The sequence below is a fragment of the Cucurbita maxima genome, unplaced genomic scaffold, assembly GCF_002738345.1.
Source record: "Cucurbita maxima cultivar Rimu unplaced genomic scaffold, Cmax_1.0 Cma_Scf00006, whole genome shotgun sequence".
Classification (NCBI taxonomy): Eukaryota; Viridiplantae; Streptophyta; class Magnoliopsida; order Cucurbitales; family Cucurbitaceae; genus Cucurbita; species Cucurbita maxima.
This window is the reverse complement of record NW_019272022.1, coordinates 5330330-5349761: the sequence shown is the minus strand read 5'-3', so window position 1 is coordinate 5349761 and position 19432 is coordinate 5330330. Positions and strand designations below refer to the sequence as shown.

Sequence of the window (19432 nt, the reverse complement as noted above, 5' to 3'; positions counted from 1 at the left end):
GGAACCACATTATTTTGGTGTTTTAGATGGAAAGTCTTGGCTTAATCTTAAACATACTTGTGCACTTGGGCAATGGTTACCCCGTTTTTTATGACCTTCTATTAAAGTTTAAAAACTACTCTTAAAGTTAACGAAGGTTGAGTATAAATTTGACACAAATTTTGTTTATCATTTTTTAAAAATTTATACTTCAAGAACAAGTATGTTTATTTCTTTAATTTCTGTGTGTTCGTATCTCGACTCTCCTTATGGAATAGCTAAGTCATTATCATATATGTGTCCTTTCTCGACCACGATATCAAGGAATGATGCTTATTAAATAAATTTGGGAAGAGGTAGGACTTGATCTAACCACCACTTGAAATATAAATAGATTTAATATATGGTCAAGTTGGACAGGTTGTAAATTAGGGCTACATATAATTGTTGATCTCTAAACTTAGTCCAATTGGGTGATAGATAGGACCCATCATTTAATCTAATCTTATCTATTCCTGTACAAACACGTCAACCGACATTGAATTTCTTGCAATACATTCCTGAATGTCGCAGCAGTATTTGACTGAATGAAATCAAAAGAACAATCCAACAAAAAGGCAAATTCATCTATATTGAACGACAATCAGCAAAAGAAACTCATCAAAGTCACTGGGAATGCTTACAAATGCTTATCCAACGAGCAAATTGCTGCATTGTGCATGTATGTTTACATTCTCAAGGTCTAGCACAAAGAAGCCGTACCATAAATGAAGCTCATGGGAAAATATCAATATCAGAAACCCAAATCCAGTGAATTACATGTGTCAAAACGTGCAGACGGTGTCCTTAAAATGTTTGGGGAAGCAATGTCAAGCCTATATAAGGCAGTTAACTTAACTAAGTTTCTAAAGTCAATTACATGGACTGGAGAAGATCACCCTATCTTTCCATGCATCATTTTCGTAAGCATAGGAGCTATCTTAGCAGTTGGCTATCACTCTTGGTGGACCAAGAAGGCTTTGAGAGGAGGATCATTGGCCAAACTAAGCTTCAAGGTGGCTGTTTATGTGTGGGTGAGGGTAGTTGGGTTGGTTGTCTTAGGCCAGTACAGACAGGTGTTGACGAAAGTGACTCAAACATCTGCTGCTACCTTATGCTTTACTCTAACTTCATATCCCCATTTCAGTATAAACAACGAGACATGAAAGTTTTGGTTTATAATATATAGGGAGTACAGTATCGACCATACGAGCTAAAATCATACTAGAAAAGCCTCCTATTTCAGGGTCCCTAGAACAGTTAAAAGGTCTCCTGCGTACCTATAAGCAGGAGATGGAAATCTTTCAGGTCAGTTGAGATTTGTTAGATTGGCCTTATTAGCCGAGGTTGCGCACTCTTGTAAATCAGCCAAGGAATATGAACGCCAAGTGGAGAAATTTCGCTGAGGTGGCACCATGGAAGCCAGATTGCAGTTAGATGCTCTAGATTGTGGGTGCAGAGGTGGGCGAGGCGGTGGAGAGCCTGAATATGAGCTGGAGTTTGAATCCTCACTGCAGTTACTTTCGGAACTGCTCATAGCAACAGCCAAAGCCAGGGAGCTTCTGCTTGAGCTGATGGGTCTTTTTGATATCCCACCACCGTTATTCTTGAGGGGGAAACTCCGGTTCTTCTCCCACACAAGATTGTAAGCCATGAGATTCCTTCGTTTCTTGGAATAGGCATTCTCTGGCTTTGCAATCTCCTTCATGGAGGAAACAGAGGCATCAGCCAGACTTGTGTAAGACTTTGATTTTCCATTGTAGAACTTTGAGATACCTTTTCTGCATGTAGTAATGATTTTGTATTAGATCAAGGAACAAATAGAATGGCTGTGCGTGTTCTAATGGATAATTGCATGGAAACCTCAATGTATAAAGGATTCAATCAACGGTAGAAATTGTGTTTCCTAGATTTTATTCTTAAATCAAAGCCCCATTGTTTTGCAGGCAGAACAACTTTTATGCACAGCAAAGCATTCATTTCTTTCCGATTTGAGCTCAAGAAGATCAGAAACACACTCTCCACTATAGAGATTGGCAAAACAGATGATAAAAAAAATCGACGGTAAACACATGATTAAGAAGTATTAAAGAAATCATGTCATTTGCTAATCCTCGGCTTCAGAATGCTCTTTTTTCTCATATTTGTTATCGCATTCACCTATATTAAAGAATACAATTTTCTACAGGCCGTGTCTTATTCATGCCAAGAATAATGTCTACTTTTAGTAGCGCAAGTATTTTATCTGTTTGTCAGCAATAAATACTAGTCACCGCCAGCTTGAAAACATAATTCCCTAATAGTATGTCCAAAATGAAGCAAAATTAATTGATCGAGCATAGATCGAATCACTCCATCGATCTGAAGGACAGATTAACAATCCCCATTCCCAAATGCAATGTACTGCAGGAGTATTAAATTTTCAAGCTCAATCAGGCCTCCTCTAAACATTTCAGCTTCACCAACCATAGGTTTAACACACTCGTTCCAGATCATCCCTCAAATTCAAGAACTAGAGACAAGGAATGATTTCGATTTCTAATTTCCAAACAAAGATTCAAGCAAGAATGTAAAGAGTTTGTAAAATCCAAAACAAAGGAGAAACAAGATGCTTAAGCAGAAAGAACACCAACCTGACAGGTAAAACCTCCTCCAAGGAGTCCATCATATCCAGCGGCCCCTTATACGAGCTCTGAACCTCATCACTCTCGCCACTCTCCTCACCGTCCGACGATCTGGCGGACTGATCACTGTTCCTCCCGATCGAAGAAGAAGAACTGGAAGCCGAGCTGCAAGTATTGGACTCCTCAGCCTCCTTTTCAAAGCCTTCAACACCGTGATCCACATCCCCAGTATCCAACCTGTCAAACACCGATCCAAAACCCAAATCCTCCGGCGAGAATCCAGAGCCTTTATCCTCAACCCGCTGAACACTATCCAAAGCAATCGACATGACGACTTCGCGAACTTGAGCAGTGACAACAAGGAGAGAGAAGAAAAAAGAGAGAAAAAAACGCAGACGAGAAGAAGAAGAAGAAGAAGAAGAAGAAGAAGAAGCAAGAGGAAATGGGATTTAAATTTATATAAATGAATTTAAGAGATTTTGGATCATAAAAAAGTGAACGGTGGGGATTGAAAGCACGTGGAGGAAGGGCAATAGATCAGATATTGATGAAAGATACTAATTGGAAAAGAGATAAAAATGATTAGATTAGGAGAAAAAATGATAATAAATAAATATATCATATATAAAAGAATAAAAAGGAATAATTTAATGGAGGGGTAAGGTAAGGGGGAAAAAAAAAGGGCCTTATCCTCATCCACTTGCAACTTATTTAATATATTGTAATATTCGGATAGCTTTAGTTAACATTTGTGAGCTGTTTTCTAATTTATTATTTCTTTTTTGATATTATTTTTGGTGGGGTAGCCCACAGGATGGAAATTGCAATAGACCTGGGAGCACCGGATTATTAGGCAATGACGTGGCGAGTCGAAGCATAAAACGGAGTGTTGCGATGCTTATCCACAAGAAAGGTGGTGGGGCCCACGGAGGGAATAGTTGAAATTGGGAGACCACCAAATCCGACTTTGGGCTCGGCTCGGCTCGGCTCAATTGGATAAAGTGGTCATTTCGAACGTTGAACTGGAGATTGCCACGTCAGTAATGATAATGGATGAAGGAGCGACAAGTCGATCATAGGTTTCAATGCAATACAATGACAAAGACAAAACGACATGTAGTTGGGGGGGGGGGGATCATGAAATTGGAAAGGTAAAGTAAAGGAGAAGCTAAGTGGTTTTTGAGTTGATTGTCGTAAAGATATAGGTGTAAAGTTTATCTGCGTGCGCCCTTTATTTTCTTTGTTTCCTAGGGGTGGATTCTTCTTCACGCTTTTCAAAAATATTAATAAATAATTACAATTTCTTCTTCTTTTCTTTTTAATTAAAAAATATTCAATTTATTAATATTATATATATATATATATGGTATTTAAACTACAAAATTGTTCCCAAACCTAATTCACAAATCATATAAAATTCAATTAAAAAAAATTAGAGATCAAACCTGAAAAGCACCCAAAAAGGTACGAAAACATCTTCCTAATAGATACATTTTAAAAACTTGAGACAGACATAGATAGGTAGGAAACAATATCTTCTACCAATAGGCTTAGACTATTACAAAACCTAACTTAAACATGGCCGCCATCCCCTAAAAGGTAATAATCATAAAATAAAGTCACCCCAACCGAAAGAAGGAATTACCAAAACAAAAAACTTTATATTAAACATAACTAATACAAGTACGTATATATATATATATAAAAGATATAGATAAAATCCATAAAATCCCAAACTCAATCACTCCCAACCATCCAAATATTTTGTTCTAAATTCTATAAAAAGAAAGAGTAACTTTGTATCACTCCCAACCAGTCTCATAAATCATGAGCGTCACAACCAATTACTCACTCTATTCATTTCCTTATTAGAACGAAGGCTGCGAGAAGATTATCAAAATATAAGAAAAAGTTCAAAAAATGAAAGCTGATAAATGTGATGAAACCTGCATATGCATACAGCAGCCATTGGCGTAAAAGAATCAATCAATGGTTATTTGGAGTGTCGCCTGTCTTTCTTATTGTTTTTTGTTTTTTTCTTTTCAAATATGTACTAGATCTCAACTCGCTATTGCCAGCTTTGAGTGCACAACCAAGTGATGATCTTGTTAATGCCAAAGCCTGCCACCAGTTTTTCATGTCACAGCAACCAATTGTCCATATAAAATGAGGGGCAATTGAAGCTCTGGTACTTGAGAACAATTTTAGAACAAAGATGTTAGTCAGCATCTACCAATAAGACTTGCCACATTTCTACCGATCTCTTTTTTCGTTTCCTCCGACACTGGAAAGTCGCCAAGGTAAACATCAAAGAACGCCCCTGCAAGTTATGTTTCATGGTTGAGATCTTCACATAAATTTTCATTGACTAATATCTAACTATTATATGTTCATTTCAATTCTAACAGGAAGAATTCAGAAAGGTGACGTTTCACTTACTACACAATTCCTTGCTACGAACCGCTCCAATCAGAGTGCCTCCCACTGTGCAACAACCCTCATTAGTCGTCGATATGAATTAAATGATTTTTTAGTGCAACAAATGAGAGTGCGAGGATTTGAACCTCTGACTACAGAGGAATGAGTACATTAATTTATTGATTAGGTCATACTATTGTGTGTATAGGGGGAATAAAATGCAATACGACATGTAAGAGCCCCAAATTCGATTCAAGAGTAACTAGGCTGCACAATAGGTTATCAATGGTATCAAATTAAATGGCCGAAATTAAGTCTATAAATCCCACTTCTATCTATGAGTTTCTTTACTTCACGTTCAAAACATGTTTTTCAAGTTCAAGCCAGAATTTTAAAACTAGAATAGAATTTTTTCATAAAAAAAACTTGTTTTTGTTTTTGGAATTTGGCTAATTAGTTTAATGTTTCCAAAGATGAAAACTATTGCAAAATAATTCTAAAGAAACCTGCACAATTTAAGAAACCAAAAAACAAAATTGCTATCGAAGGGACCAAAATGATACCATCACGCTATAATTGTACTCTCTGCTTACTTTCAGTGATTAATTGTCCATCAGCCGTCTGTCGAAAATCGATCGTTGTTCCCTACAGTATTCCAATTCAAATGAAAAACAAAATAAACAAAATACAAATAGAAGTGACGCTTCTAATCTAGAGTTACCAAAGGTAACGGAATGTCTTTGGTGAAGAGAGAACCAAATGTCCTCACACAATCGTAATCAGTTTCTGGATTTGCCTGTGCCAATCATTAGTTTAAAAAATAAGAAAAATTAAATCATGTCCAGAAGCAAAGATATGGCTAGTTGTATCGGACACTTTACCTTCAACAATCGTGCTCTAAGTGATTTCTCAAAAGCACTGCAACAGAGAAATCAGAGCATGATCATCAATTAGCTTGAGTAACGTATCAACATTGCCAAACACTATCAACTATAATTTTACATGACGTTGTAAGAACACTTTTTAATCCTGTTTGAATGCTTCTAAAATAAAACTACCGTATCAAATTTACAGTTCAACGGTAAAATTATAACTACTTATAAAAACAAAGCAAATTCCATGATGACCTGGATGCACTATTCTAGTCCCTACATCAATTAGAGAACCTTGAAAATTGTTCAAAGGCTAGAGTGATAGTGGCATATCTTCATGTAAGCTATATAAAGAGAGTAGTCAACTTCCAATAATCTAAATCCTACTGGAAAAGGCAACTACATAACACTACTTATCACCTAGCTGAATCTTTTATGCCAGGAGAATCTGAAGTCACTAATTAAGAATCCAATTTGTATGAACTGTACCTGGAAATTTGATCAAACTGGGCATACTTCAAACTTAAAGTGCAAAATTTATAAACTTTGCAATCTGTAACTGACTTTAAACACACACACACTCAATATACAGGCTGTGAGATGTTAAATGCTAGTGCGAATAAACTGAACCTTAAAATATGATATACCCACTATTTAAGGAAAAACATTGACCACCAAGTATGTATCAGTGTTCAATTCCAAAGAAAGAAACATACTCTCTTACAGTATTAATTTTCATCCCATTGCAATTAACAACAAGCCTGACGGTCATATTAATATCCTCCCTGCAGCATGGTAATGAACAAAAACATGATTAGAAATAAGGCATAAGTAAAGTAACTTCTTGAAAAGCTGGATCCAAGGTCAAAAGTGAAAAGTGAAATCTATGTTTCCCATTCAGGCTAGGAACAGTAGAGAAGACGATAAATCCCTTGGCACAGTCATACCGAGCATACTAAATAAATTTCCAAGCCTTTTTCACACTTTCCAGACTACTTTTGAAACTGCAACGCTGACAATTGAAATGAAATAACAAAGCAATTACATAACTCGAGAGAAAGGTAAAACTACCTCAGAAGGTCTTCATAAAAATCTCGACGCTCATTTAATTCATCTGCTGAACTAGAAGCATATTTTGGACCAAGCTTCTCACAGACAGAGTTTGGATGAACATCTATAAGGGGAAAAATCAAGGATCTGATCAGAAAAATGAAGATAACAAAACAAAAAAATAGAGTACCTGATATACCAATAAACTTACAAAAGCCAAAAGCATAGACCTTCAGGGATTTAATTTTGACTATTTTTACAATCCGGGATCCAGTTCCAACAAGAACCTACAGTAGCAGTTGAGAATTATTAGCAATATAACCCAGAGATAGAGTAAAATAATGGCCAAGGACAATGATAAGAAGGGCAGATTGACAGATAACAACTTGGTTGTCAGAAAAGCATATAAACATGGAGAGGAATATTTTGAGGCCACAATCGGTAAACATTCACCTCTGAACTCAAGCTGGAATTATTTTCTCCGGATAGAATGTTATCTAGTACCACGGGAAACTCAATGCCAGTTTGGGGCTCAATTGCATGCCGTGTCCAATTCACGTCAGGAAACGTTAAACCAGCAGGTGCTCCATACGCAACTTCGCAAGGTTTCTGCTCCGTGCATCCATGGACATGCAATTCATTATTCTCCAATGGAACAGCTATAACATCTGATGATCTGCTGGCCCTTGATACAAGAATAAGTTTGGGTCAAATAATTGAACCTAATAATAAAGGTTAAAACAAACAGGAAATTCATTCCATTCATCTCACAGAACAGCAGCTTACAAGTTGTTAAGAGGAGGAACTAAAGCAGCCGCTACTGAGAGCAAAGGATGCAACTGCTGCCTTCCAGCTTCTTTACCCAAAAGTCTCGTTGCAAAACCGCCAATCTTGCCAAGAAAAAATGGCTTGGAATGTTTCATTCCCAAATTAAAGCTAAAGTGAAATCCTCTAGACCCAAGTCTACCAGAACGGATGCTCCTAACTTCTGTCAAGTTTTTAACGCTTCTAGAATTTGAACCATGTAGATCACCTGATATTTCCCTAGTCATGTTTGCACTTGACGTACCTGAGCACCATAGGAACAGGGCACCAGCGATCTTTGAAAAGCAATTAAAGGCTTCTTGAAGTGCTAAACTTCCAGCCAGATACAAATTTCTAGATTGATACAGAGAATTATCCATAAAGAAACTGATATGTGAAAATAGATGGTCTCCAAATCTATGAGATGAAAAGGGCTCGACTGGCAAGATATAAGGTGAGCCTCCATCAAGATCAATGAAAAACACCCAATTGTTCCCCATATTTCCTCCTTTCTTAAGTTGTGTAATATTCAGGATTTCTGGCTTTCAATAGGGGCAACCAATGTCTACTTTAAGAACGGAATCCAGATGACAGGTACAATAAACCTGCACAGATAAAAATATAAATGTTGAGAACCAAAGCCAGGGAGACTCAATAAAGCAGAAGAGAAACAATGCACTATTTCTTAGATTATGCCAGACCTTCCAAAAAAAATCATAGAAAATATTAATATTCAGAGACGAACACATTGTAAATAACCTAAAATAAGCAAATCAATGTACAATAGATACAGATGCTCCAACCACATATGACTCGCACTCGTTTTTACTATTCCAACATGCGTGGAAGACTATCAATCAGATAAGGCAACATCAAGACACGCCGCTCTATAGAAAGTTCGCCAGAACAAATCTACAATTCAAAATGGCTTCTACAACAGAACTGATTCTACCATTCCACCATCCAATGCAATGATTATTATAATAGAAACGATGTAGGTTCTTTTCAAAAATTCAATTGATCACACACACTCATAAAATGAACAATGTCAACCAATATTTACAGGATCACATACACACGTCGTAGTAATTTCTCATGTTTCCACCAAAAATCGAATTTCAATTAACAACACACTTGAAGTTACATGAAACGGCGGTGCAATGCAGAAAGAAAAATTCTTCCAATCACATGTTCGAATTCCTACACAATCCAAAGAAAACGAAAAGAACACAGAAAGCGTGACTTTATATTTTCATCTCATGAGTCAAACTCAAAAAAAAAAAAAAAAAATCGACAAGACAACAGAAAGAAGCAGAGAGGACGATCGACAAAGCCTCACCCCAGCGAGATCCAGATGTTTGCGACGAAATCAGCTAGGGTTTCAAGCACATTGAAAGTCAGCAAACCATTACGAAAGAGAATTTGATGCTTCAACGCGAGAGAAAACAAGGAGAAGAATGTCGTAGAGAATTGAAAGAGGTGCTGGATTTGCGTTGAATGAGAAAAATCAAAGAAATGCAACGGGGATTTTGCGAATTGGAGGCATTTACGCGCGTAAAAAACGAGACCCTGTTTCTTCTCACCTACCGACCTTTGTCGTCTTTGCATGTGCCAACCAATCCTACTTTTTCTTTTAAGCTTCCGTTTCCGTCCATTTCACCGTCCGATGTGTCGGCCACATTTATTGAATACTTTTTAACATAAAAAACGTGCACCCACACATTTATAAATACTTTTCTCCACGCTTTCTGATTATTATACCGCCAAATTTTCTAACCAAATAAATATATAATTAAATTTGGTGTTCTTATATTTTAATAAATATAATTTTTATTAATTAATTTAATTCTTTTAAATTAGCGAAAACTAAGAGGTCCCGATTTGAGAAGCTTATCTACGACTTGCTCTGGCTGACTCTCGAGCCCCTATTGTATCAATAATGGGGTTGAAACCCGAGAGTGCCTGCCCTTTGTCGCGAAGAAATGCAGAAAAATAGAATGGGTGTACACAGAATCCAAAAACATATGTTATGTAATTTCAAACTAATTTGGATCATCAAATTACAAATTGTTAAACAGATTTCAACTTTGATACAAAAATGTTTTAAATCAATGAATCAGACTTCCAACTTCCTTCTTCTTCTTCGGCTGTGTTCACAACGTCACAATAACCCGGCCTCCAACAGGTTTCTCCGCCTCAAAGTTTCGTCTACGAGTTTGAACGTCTTCTTTATGAGCTTCTGATCGAGAGCAGTCGTTCTGTATACCTTAAACACCCGATCTACTCGATCTGGTGACGTCGTCTGAAAATACAACTCCTCGAATTTTTTCTTCACGAACCTGAATTCATTGATTCTATGCATCAGAAGTGTTATTTTAGATCAACTACACGAAAGAGGGGAAAAAAAATGGCAGCATTGTCCATAGTCTACAAGTCATCCCGTTACGGAAATGGCTCGGTTTATGCATAGAGGACGAGGGGGGGTGATAGATACGTACTCGTAGGCATGCTCGATCTCTTGTTTTCCAGTCGAAACCGGCTGGTAATCTTTGAACCATTCACACACACTAAGAGGGACCTATCATAAGACGCTAATTCGTATTAATATTTAAAGGACCTATCGAAGAGTGTCGTAATACTCTCTATCAATACTTACTTGTAGAACCTTTTTCTCGAATATATCGAACTTGTTGAGAAAAAGCATGAACGACGTTTTCTGCACCCAGAATAAAACAGCATCAAATTGTGGAACGAAATTATCGTCAAATACACTTGTGTAAACGAAAACAATGCAAAAAAGTAAACCTCAAAACACTCTTGTTTCAGAACCCACTCAAAAAGTTCCTTTGTCTCCATCATTCGGTTCTTCTGTTCGTCCTCGAAAAGTGTTTGATCATACCTGAAACCGTTATCGGTTAACCCATCTGAATCTGATAAACCTTATGGCAATAGTATAATTTAATGCAATTCTTGTTCTTTCGAGTTAAAAAGACAAGGAGCCACAACTAACTTTATACTTTCATTATAGTTTAAATCATTACGGTCTCTTATATATAATCTCGAACACGTCTCCCAATACTAGCGGAGTGGATTATAAGCATAATGCAAAGAGTGGAACACCGATTAGCACAGCTATGCAGACAAAAAAAGACGACAGACAACAAGTATGTCTTGCCACCATGATCTCCACATGGGTTGTTAGATCACCAGCTGGATATGATCTACTTTTCCTCTATCATTTTAGACTTTTAGAATTCTCTCTTTAGGACACTCAACTTGAATCGCTACCGTGAGATCTCACATTGGTTGGAGAGGAGAACGAAACATTTCTTACAAGGGTGTGGAAACCTCCTTAGTACACGCGTTTTAAAGCCTTGAGGGAGGCGGTGTGTCAACGAAGATGCTGAGCCCCTAAGGGGGTGGATTGTGAGATCCCACATCAGTCGGAGAGGAGAAAGAAGTCTTCCTTATAAGGGTGGGGAAACCTCTCCCTAGCAAACGCGTTTTAAAACCTCGAGGGGAAAGCCCACAAAGGACAATATTTGCTAGCGGTGGGTGCCAGCGTCAGAGCCAGACACTGGGTGGTGTGTGCCAGCGTCCTCGCTAGTCCCCAGGGGGTGGATTTTGAGATCTCACATCGGTTGGAGAGAAGAACGAAGTATTATTTATAAGGGTGTGGAAATCTTTCCATAGTAGACACGTTTTAAAATCTTGAAGAGAAGCCCAGAGAAGACAATATAGGCTAGCGGTGGGCTTGGGCGGTTATAACTATCGTCTAAGAGCTACTCTCCAACCTAGTCCCACCGACTTAAAAAGAAAACAATAGAAACTAGTAAAAGGCCCTCGTTCACTAAACTTCATTGCACAATCACATATTCCTAAATGGCTTCCCATCGGCTTCGGGGAGCATCCCCGACCAGGTGGTCGTGAACGAGAGGGGCATATATCTTTTTCCTTCTACATTTGTCAAGACTACCAGAATCACAAATAGGTTAAAAGAGAGATGGTCTTACTCACTAATAGCAGCACAAAAGATTACTGCTGTAACACCTTCAAAAAGATGAATCCATTTCCGCCTCTCGTTTTTCTGTCCACCGACATCAAAGAGTCGATACACTTCTCCGCTCTTTTTATTTTCTCCAACGGGACTGCCAAAATCAAACAAATACCATAATTAATTATAATGATTAAGCTGTAAGACGAGCTTAATCGTCTTATGAGATTTTAATTATGATACATAAATTATAAGGAATATAAAAACACATTGTAAATATAACTAAATATTTACCTAAACTGGATTTCGACAACACCCGTTGTACGAACTCTTGCGTAGAGCACGTCTTCCTGCGATCAAAGCCACATAAGAAAAGACCCAAAATTTACGCAAATAACTCGATCTCATTACTAGTTTCACTGTAAAGGATACTAAGATTGAATACCTTAGTTGGAATGTAATTTACATCAGATAATCTCTGTAAATTTTCCATGAAATAATGTGCACAATCTGGAACCTGTAGTTCGTTACCACGAGCATACGTTTCCTACAAAGAGAATAAGAACGCTAAGCTCGCTTCATCTGGGACGAATTCAAGAAGATAAAAAGCTTACATAAAATAAGAAGCGTCATGATCAATTTCATTTAAAAGATGCCACTAGCTAATCTACATGGGGCAACGGCTACCTGAATTGCAGCATCGTTCCATAGAGTCTCTATATCGTGTGCATGCTCCCTAGTCAAACGCGGGTAATCCAATCTACTGCCAATGTCGGATAATTTCTCACCAATGTCCTGATGCATAATCATGAGTTAGGTGCTATAAGCGACAAAGGGTTCAGTACATGTCCATCCAAGTTCACATCCATAAGCCAGCAAATTATATTTAGGGAAAGAAATACATTTTCACCCCTATACATGGGCCAAAATTTCCTTTTTCTTTTACCGTACAACACTTACGCTGTTAGATTCCATATCGGTTGGAGAGGGGAACGAAGCATTCCTTATGAAGGTGTGGAAACCTCTCCCTAGCAGACGCGTTTTAGAACCGTGACGTTGACGGTGATACGTAACGGGTCAAAGCGGACAATATCTACTAGGGTTGGGCTGTTACAAATGATTTCAGAGTCTGGCACCGAGCAATGTACCAGTGAGAACATTGAGATCTCAAAGGGAGTGGATTGTGAGACCTCTCATCGGTTGGAGAGAGAATCAAAACATTTCTTATAAGGATGTGGAAACCTCTCCCTAATAGACACGTTTTAAAATCGTGAGGCTGACGGCGATACGTAACAGATCAAAACGGACAATATCTACTGGCGGTGGGCTTGGATTGCTACAAATGGTGTCAGGGCTAGGTATCGAGTAATGTACCAGCGAGAACGTTGGGCCCTCAAGGGGGTGGATTGTGAGATCCCACATCAGTCGAAGAAGGGAACAAAACATTCCTTATAAGGGGGTGGAAACCTCTTCCTAGTAAACACGTTTTAAAACCATGAGACTGACGGCAATATGTAACAGGCCAAAACGGACAATATCTGCTAGCAGTGGGCTTGGATTGTTACACCGTCAATCCAAGGCAACTAACATATTTAGCCAACGGTCAATTTCATCAAATTAAACCCTTCAACTTAATCGAGTTTCCGTTTTACATTGAAGAATAGTGGCTAGATTATAAGTAGTCTTTTCGATGAACGAGGCTATTTTTGTGGGAATTTTTTCTTTTTTCTTCTAGTCGTGTTTGATATACTTTTCACTTGGGTTCGAGCAATTTTCTTTCCTAAGTTCGTGAGTATTGGCTTTCTTACCTACTTGATTTCGTGGCTATTTTGTGGCTAGGTTCGGGTAAATTCTTATTCTCCTTCATTTGTTATTCAACATTTCAGATAAATCGCATTTTGCTTATAAATCTGCCCCCGTTTCTATTTCTGAATCATGAACCAGAAAGCGAGCTGGACAAATCCTTTATGCAACCACTGGAAATTATTATAAAACGGTACGAGACAAATGCTCGAGTCATGCAAGCTCCAGTTAGACATAAAACGGATACCTTATTTTCACTGGACAAAACATACTTCGAGAACTCTTTATCATTTTGAGCGAGCTCCTTCGAACCATCGTGTAATACCTGAAACGTCAAGTTGAATAAGAGGTTATAGTTATCGACAAACGATACAATATCGACCCATGATTTAGAGTTTTGGCACTCAAAATAAAAAGGGATATTATGTTGTAAATTTTTGGACAAAATCATTTGGTGTTTGAATCATGCAGAAAGGGAAATAACCAACACACCCTTTCAAATATTGCATACTTTTATAGTCTGATACACATTTGCATGAATGACTGGAATATAGCTCTTCAGCTCTGCCTCATCAAACCCAGTTTGGAACAACAATTTTATCTGCAAAAATGGAGCGACAAAAGCAAAAAACGTTTGGTGGACCAACTACATTACGACGTTGCAGATTATAACGGTAAAGAATAAAAGGGCTTGCCTGCTTAAAAATGGTGGATTTCCCGGACTCTCCGGCACCTAAACAATTGGGTAAATTCAGCATATTTGCATTGCATTGTAAAAGAAAATGTGCAATCCTTTTGTGAGATCCCACATGGAAGGAGAACGAAATATTCTTTATAAGGGTGTGGAAACCTCTCCCCCAAAGAGAACAATATCTACTAGCGGTGGGATTGGGTTGTTACAAACGGTATCAGAGCCAAACACTGGGCGATGTGCCAGCAAGGAGGCTGAGCCCCGAAGGGGGTGGATTGTGAGACCACACATCGATTGGGGAGGAGAATGAAACATTCTTTATAAGGGTGTGGAAACCTCTCTCTAGCACTAGCAAACGCGTTTTAAAAACCTTGAGGGAAAGCCCGAAAGGGAAAGCGCAAAGAGAACAATATCTGCTAGCGGTGGTGGGCTTGGGCTGTTAATGTTCTCTTTGGGCTTTTTAAACGCGTCTAGTAGGGAGAGGTTTCCACACCCTAATAAGAATGTTTCGTTCCCCTCTCCAACCAATGTGAGATCTCACAATCCACCTCCTTGAGAGCCAGCGTCCTCAATGGCACACTGTTCCCGACTCCCGTACCATTTGTAATGACCCAAGCCCACCATTAGCCGATATTATCCTTCTCTTTTCAGGCTTTCCCTCAAGATTTTAGAACGCATCTACTAAGGTACTCTTATAAGGAATGTTTCGTACAGACAACGAAAGTAATGTGAGGCTAAAATACCCTTACCAAGCAGAAGAAGTTTCTGAATATGTTTTTCAGCCTCTGTTTCTTGAACAATCCGCCTCTCTATTTCAGAATCCTGGAAAACCACACAACTACGATCATATCGAACCCGAGATTCAACAAATAACACAACATTGCTTCTTCAACCACCATTAAAAGCAAAGAATCAAAGATTCTAATAAAGCATGATTCACCTGCACATTCTCTTCAGTATCTTGTTTATTGTAACGACGATTTCTGCTGCAGAGTAACCCCATACTTCTACTCAAATGAGACAGCATAGAAAACAACAGACCACTAATGGTAGCACTCACACAGCTTCATCCGCATCAAATGGGTCAGCGATTGCCCTTCAAAACACTCACTCATATCACAATCTTCAAACCCCATTTCAAGCATGCAAAAATCAACACCCAATTCAAAGCAACAGTTCATAAAATGCAATCCAGAGCAGACCCATCAAAGAAAACAGTAAAGAATTCCGTAACGAGTACCTAAAAGAAAGTGTTGGATGAAACTGAAGAACAGGCAGATGAAATCCCAGTTGAGTGAAGATCTGGAAGAAGGTTTAAAAGGGTAGCGGAATTGGAGGGCCTAGATTTGGCGGATTCGTAGAGCAGTGAATGAAGTGGTGATGTTGTAGAGTGAAAACAGAAGTGGGGTTTGATGAATAATCATATTAAATTGATTGAAGGAATAAAAAAAGGAATTGGGAAGAAGGGGTTTGCGGGAAGAGATAAGTGTACGAAAAGAGAGAGTATAATTAAGACCAGAAATGGTGAGAAAGCAGGGGGAAGGTGTACGTGTCGGCTAGATGAGGAAGGGAAAAATGCCCAAACCTCAGCGCCAAGATGCCTTTTGGATTACCCACCCCTTTCAATTTCAATCTTCAGTCAAACACCGGAAACGACAGCCTCTGATTATAATCAAAAATATGTTTTTTTTTTTTTTTTTTTAACAAATTCTTATTACGAAAATACTTCTTTTTTCTTTTTCTTTTTCTTTTTCTTTAATTTCTGCTCTGTGATGTGGTTGGACTGTGGACCGACGACCGTGGACCGTGGACTGTGACTGAGCTGAGCTGTCCTTTCCTTTTGCTGTGTCCCAAAAGCCAAAAGTTTCAGGTTTTTTTTTTATTATTATTTCTTTCTTTTTCTTCTTCAATTGTTTTTTCAATATAATATATTAATTTTAATTATTTTATTTATATTAATTAATATTATAAATAATTGGTATAAATTTATAGCATAAAAAGTAATTCGAGACGGAGAAAATATTATTTAAACCCAAAAACAATTATAGGAGGAAAAAGTGGGCTGTCGGCCCAACATAAGCGGAAGATGGACTTTGGTTCATTTTTAGGCCCAATAGGTTCTTTTTTTGTTTATTTATAAAAAACAATATATGTATTATATGATGAGAGTAGGTAATTTATGTCATTGGTTGAATTTTGAACAACTCGCTAACTAATATATTTAATAATATTTATATTTATAAAATAAGAATACAAATGTAAATTGACCAATACCTAGGAAATATACAAGATGAAGTAGGGTGGTACCAATCATTTAAAATCATGTCTCAAATAACTCAAACCTGAAATCTTAACACATTGATGGGAGTATGGTTGGAGTAGTCCTATGCTGCCTAATTAAGATTTAGATCGTTGGTTTATAAATTTATCTTCATTGGTGTGAGGTCTTTTGGAGAAATCTAAAGTAAAGTCGTGCGAACTTATACTCAAAGCGAACAATATCATACAATTGTAGAGGTTCAGGGGTTTCTAACATGGTATTAGAGTCATACCCTTAATTTAGTCATGTCAATAGAATCTCCAAGTGTCGAACAAAAAAGTTGTGAGTTTCGAATGTATAGTCAAAAGTGACTCGAGTGTCGAACAAAGAGTATATTTTGTTTAAGAGCTTTAGAGAAGGAGTTAAGTCCCGAGTGCTTCAATAAACAAAGACTATCTTTAATTTATTTTGAAATAGACAAACCCGCTCGATAAATTAGGATTTGAGAACAAGTAAAACGTAGTACAAATACTAAAAAAAAAAAAAAGTAAAAAGAAAGATTGATAGAGATGAAAGGGAAAGGAAGTAGAAGAAGGTTTGAATGTGAATAGAGAAAATAAAAATAAAAATAAAAATAAAAATAAAAAAGAAATTATGAGGCTGAAAAATGGTTAAGTGGGTGGCGTGTCAAAGGGGAGGAGGCTTTAAAACTAGAGGAAGGCGACGTGGGGAGAATTTTAACGGTGTGGTTAGGTGCTTTAGTTGGGGAATTCATTTTGTTTTAACTTTAAAAAATTCCTAAATTAAAAAAAATATTCATCATTTTAGAAAACCATATTAAAAAAATATATATATATATATTTAATTTTTTTAATAATTAAATAAAAATATATCGGAAAATGTTTTTCTTCTCTCTCCCTACAAAAATGAACTCCAAATGTCCAAAATTTATTAAAAAAATAAAAATAAATTGTTGTTGGGATAAATTTATAAACATAATTAGACGGATTAATAAATTATTGATAGCCCACTAACAAGCCGTTAACGTGGCATTAAACTAAAAATTTAATGTGTGATATAACCATCCACAACAATTAAGTGTAAAATTATTATTCAAAACAATGTCGCATTTAACGAATATTAAAGTATCATCAAAGCTTATCGCTAATAGATATTATCCACTTTGATTTGTTACCTATCGTCGTCAATCTCATAGTTTTGAAGCTCGTTTACTATGGACAAGGTCTAGTAGTGACTGGTTATGGTTGGAGTATAGCTAAACTCTCTTTATAGTAGACGCGTTTTTTAAATTGTGAGACTGACGACGACACGTAATGGATTAAAGTGAATAATATCTGTTAATTGTGGACTTTGAGCTGTTACGAATTTTCATATAAAATTTAAAGAAAATACTAGTTAACGTTTTAAATTTAAAATATATTTAAAATTCTAAATAATAATTTTGATATATGATTATTAATATTTGGATGTTATTTTCGTTGGCGTGAGAGATGGGGACGCCCGGACCGCCGGTCCAATCCTTCACCAACCCCTTTCTCTTCTTCTCTCTCTACGCAATTTCCTTTCTCGAAGCCTTTTGCCCTGCTTCGCTTTCTCCCATTTCTTCTCCCACTATTATAGCCACTCACCCGCCTTCTAGAAACCCTCCCTTAATATATTTTCTTTTTTAACTATTTTTTATTAATATATTTTATCCGACTTACAGGTAAAATATATTAATATCAAATTAAATCCAAATTAGAGTTTCTTGCACTCATTTTCAAGATTGTTATTAAAATTAAAAATATTTGAGTTTTGTAATTGATTTATTTTAAAGTAAAACTTTACTTACCAAACTTAGGTTCGAAAATTTAATCACCTTCTCCTTCTTTATCATAGTTTGAAATTTTGTCAAATAAAATAAAATAATCCATTTTCATTGAATAAAAAATATCCAAGCTTATGTCGCACTCTACTTATGTTTAAAAATACGCATACCAAAAAATTAGGCATTTAAAAGTTAGAAATAGGCAACATAAATGCGACTTTGGTATGTATTATTTGTTTGGTTTCATGAATATATATATAGAGAGATCCTTTGACCATTTTAAAATTTAATAAAATGTTGTTTTCCGAATATCTTAAAATTATAAATTCTATTTTTCTAATGTTAAATAATTAATTAGTTTTTATTATTGGGTTCATGAACGTTGTTCGTTCATGAATATTAATAAATTAATGTTGAAAAATAAGAATTGGATTGGAATTCTATACGACCACTCAGTGTCATGGAAACATTGGAGATAAATATATATAATATTTTGTTTACAAAACTCCAATTTAATTTAATTTAATTTAAATATTAAAATTATCGTACATAAATAACCTTAAATTTATATAGTTTTACGCTACGTTCAAATCGATAATAATTTATTTTTATTGGGAAAGTTTTATGTGGGACACTTTTATAAGTCTGCTATAAAAATAGAAAAATAATTAATAAATCGAATTCTAGAATATGGTTTTATGGAGTAAAAAAATAAAAAGTCAAAGTCAAATGAAAATATTTGGATGAGAGTATGAAATGAGCTAGTAGACTGCCCATTAGTCTTCCTCCACATAAAATTAAAAATAATTAAATAAATGAAAAATTAGCGATAATACGATATTAATTAATAAAACTAAATTTTTCGACGCCCAAATAATTCTATATCAACTTGGAAAAAAGTCAACCGCCTTCATAGAATTTTCTTTCCAAACTCTATATTTTAATCTCAAATCTCTATTTTTAAAATTTGATTTTTTTTTTTATTGTGTCTAATAAATTATTATCTTATATTTAATTAGATAATTGATTTTTTTTTTTTTTTTTTTTTTTTTTTTTTTTTTTTTTTTTTT

The 19432-nt window shown here is 36.3% G+C and overlaps 3 protein-coding genes across 7 annotated transcripts; all 3 read right to left on the bottom strand.

Moving 5' to 3' along the window:
- Nucleotides 1-591: 591 nt before the first annotated feature.
- Nucleotides 592-3061, bottom strand: LOC111481236. Its single transcript, XM_023126631.1, has 2 exons — nt 2652-3061; nt 592-1799 (listed from the first exon to the last, which is right to left on the bottom strand). Exons 1-2 carry the CDS (start codon nt 2969-2971, stop codon nt 1328-1330), a joined length of 792 nt encoding a protein of 263 aa, XP_022982399.1. The 5' UTR covers nt 2972-3061; the 3' UTR covers nt 592-1327.
- A 1489-nt stretch (nt 3062-4550) lies between these two features.
- Nucleotides 4551-9398, bottom strand: LOC111481216 (fatty-acid-binding protein 2). Of its 4 annotated transcripts, none has more exons than XM_023126596.1 (11): nt 9126-9395; nt 7769-8391; nt 7436-7667; nt 7194-7269; nt 7004-7106; nt 6649-6717; nt 5942-5978; nt 5782-5856; nt 5654-5705; nt 5082-5126; nt 4551-4962 (listed from the first exon to the last, which is right to left on the bottom strand). In XM_023126596.1, exons 2-11 carry the CDS (start codon nt 8284-8286, stop codon nt 4865-4867), a joined length of 1305 nt encoding a protein of 434 aa, XP_022982364.1. In that variant the 5' UTR covers nt 8287-8391; nt 9126-9395; the 3' UTR covers nt 4551-4864. The 4 variants fall into 4 exon arrangements, 3 of the variants coding, with proteins under 3 accessions (XP_022982364.1, XP_022982365.1, XP_022982366.1); XM_023126597.1 differs by lacking the exon at nt 9126-9395 and adding an exon at nt 8862-9044; XR_002718001.1 differs by having other exon boundaries at nt 4895-4962; nt 5624-5705; nt 9126-9398.
- Nucleotides 9399-9790: 392 nt separating this feature from the next.
- Nucleotides 9791-15843, bottom strand: LOC111481219 (guanine nucleotide-binding protein alpha-1 subunit). Of its 2 annotated transcripts, none has more exons than XM_023126604.1 (14): nt 15515-15843; nt 15215-15369; nt 15024-15096; nt 14279-14316; nt 14095-14184; nt 13831-13908; nt 12468-12575; nt 12226-12327; nt 12075-12130; nt 11800-11934; nt 10592-10685; nt 10443-10502; nt 10285-10364; nt 9791-10125 (listed from the first exon to the last, which is right to left on the bottom strand). In XM_023126604.1, the coding sequence occupies exons 2-14, from the start codon at nt 15299-15301 to the stop codon at nt 9948-9950; spliced, it is 1179 nt and encodes a 392-aa protein (XP_022982372.1). In that variant the 5' UTR covers nt 15302-15369; nt 15515-15843; the 3' UTR covers nt 9791-9947. The 2 variants fall into 2 exon arrangements, with proteins under 2 accessions (XP_022982372.1, XP_022982370.1); XM_023126602.1 differs by having other exon boundaries at nt 9897-10125; nt 15215-15397.
- Between the last annotated feature and the right edge of the window lie 3589 nt (nt 15844-19432).

Excerpts from the sequence above, each read along its gene's own strand:
- LOC111481236 (XM_023126631.1), bottom strand. The coding sequence starts at position 2,971 with ATGTCGATTGCTTTGGATAGTGTTCAGCGGGTTGAGGATAAAGGCTCT. Across the intron at positions 1,800-2,651 it reads GAGGAGGTTTTACCTGTCAG|AAAAGGTATCTCAAAGTTCT; the intron begins GTTGGTGTTCTT and ends TACTACATGCAG.
- LOC111481216 (XM_023126596.1), bottom strand. The coding sequence starts at position 8,286 with ATGGGGAACAATTGGGTGTTTTTCATTGATCTTGATGGAGGCTCACCT. Across the intron at positions 5,706-5,781 it reads AAGACATTCCGTTACCTTTG|GGAACAACGATCGATTTTCG; the intron begins GTAACTCTAGAT and ends GGAATACTGTAG. Across the intron at positions 4,963-5,081 it reads TCGTAGCAAGGAATTGTGTA|GGGCGTTCTTTGATGTTTAC; the intron begins GTAAGTGAAACG and ends CATAACTTGCAG.
- LOC111481219 (XM_023126604.1), bottom strand. The coding sequence starts at position 15,301 with ATGCTGTCTCATTTGAGTAGAAGTATGGGGTTACTCTGCAGCAGAAAT. Across the intron at positions 13,909-14,094 it reads ATGTGTATCAGACTATAAAA|GTATTACACGATGGTTCGAA; the intron begins GTATGCAATATT and ends TTGACGTTTCAG. Across the intron at positions 10,503-10,591 it reads TGAAACAAGAGTGTTTTGAG|AAAACGTCGTTCATGCTTTT; the intron begins GTTTACTTTTTT and ends TTCTGGGTGCAG.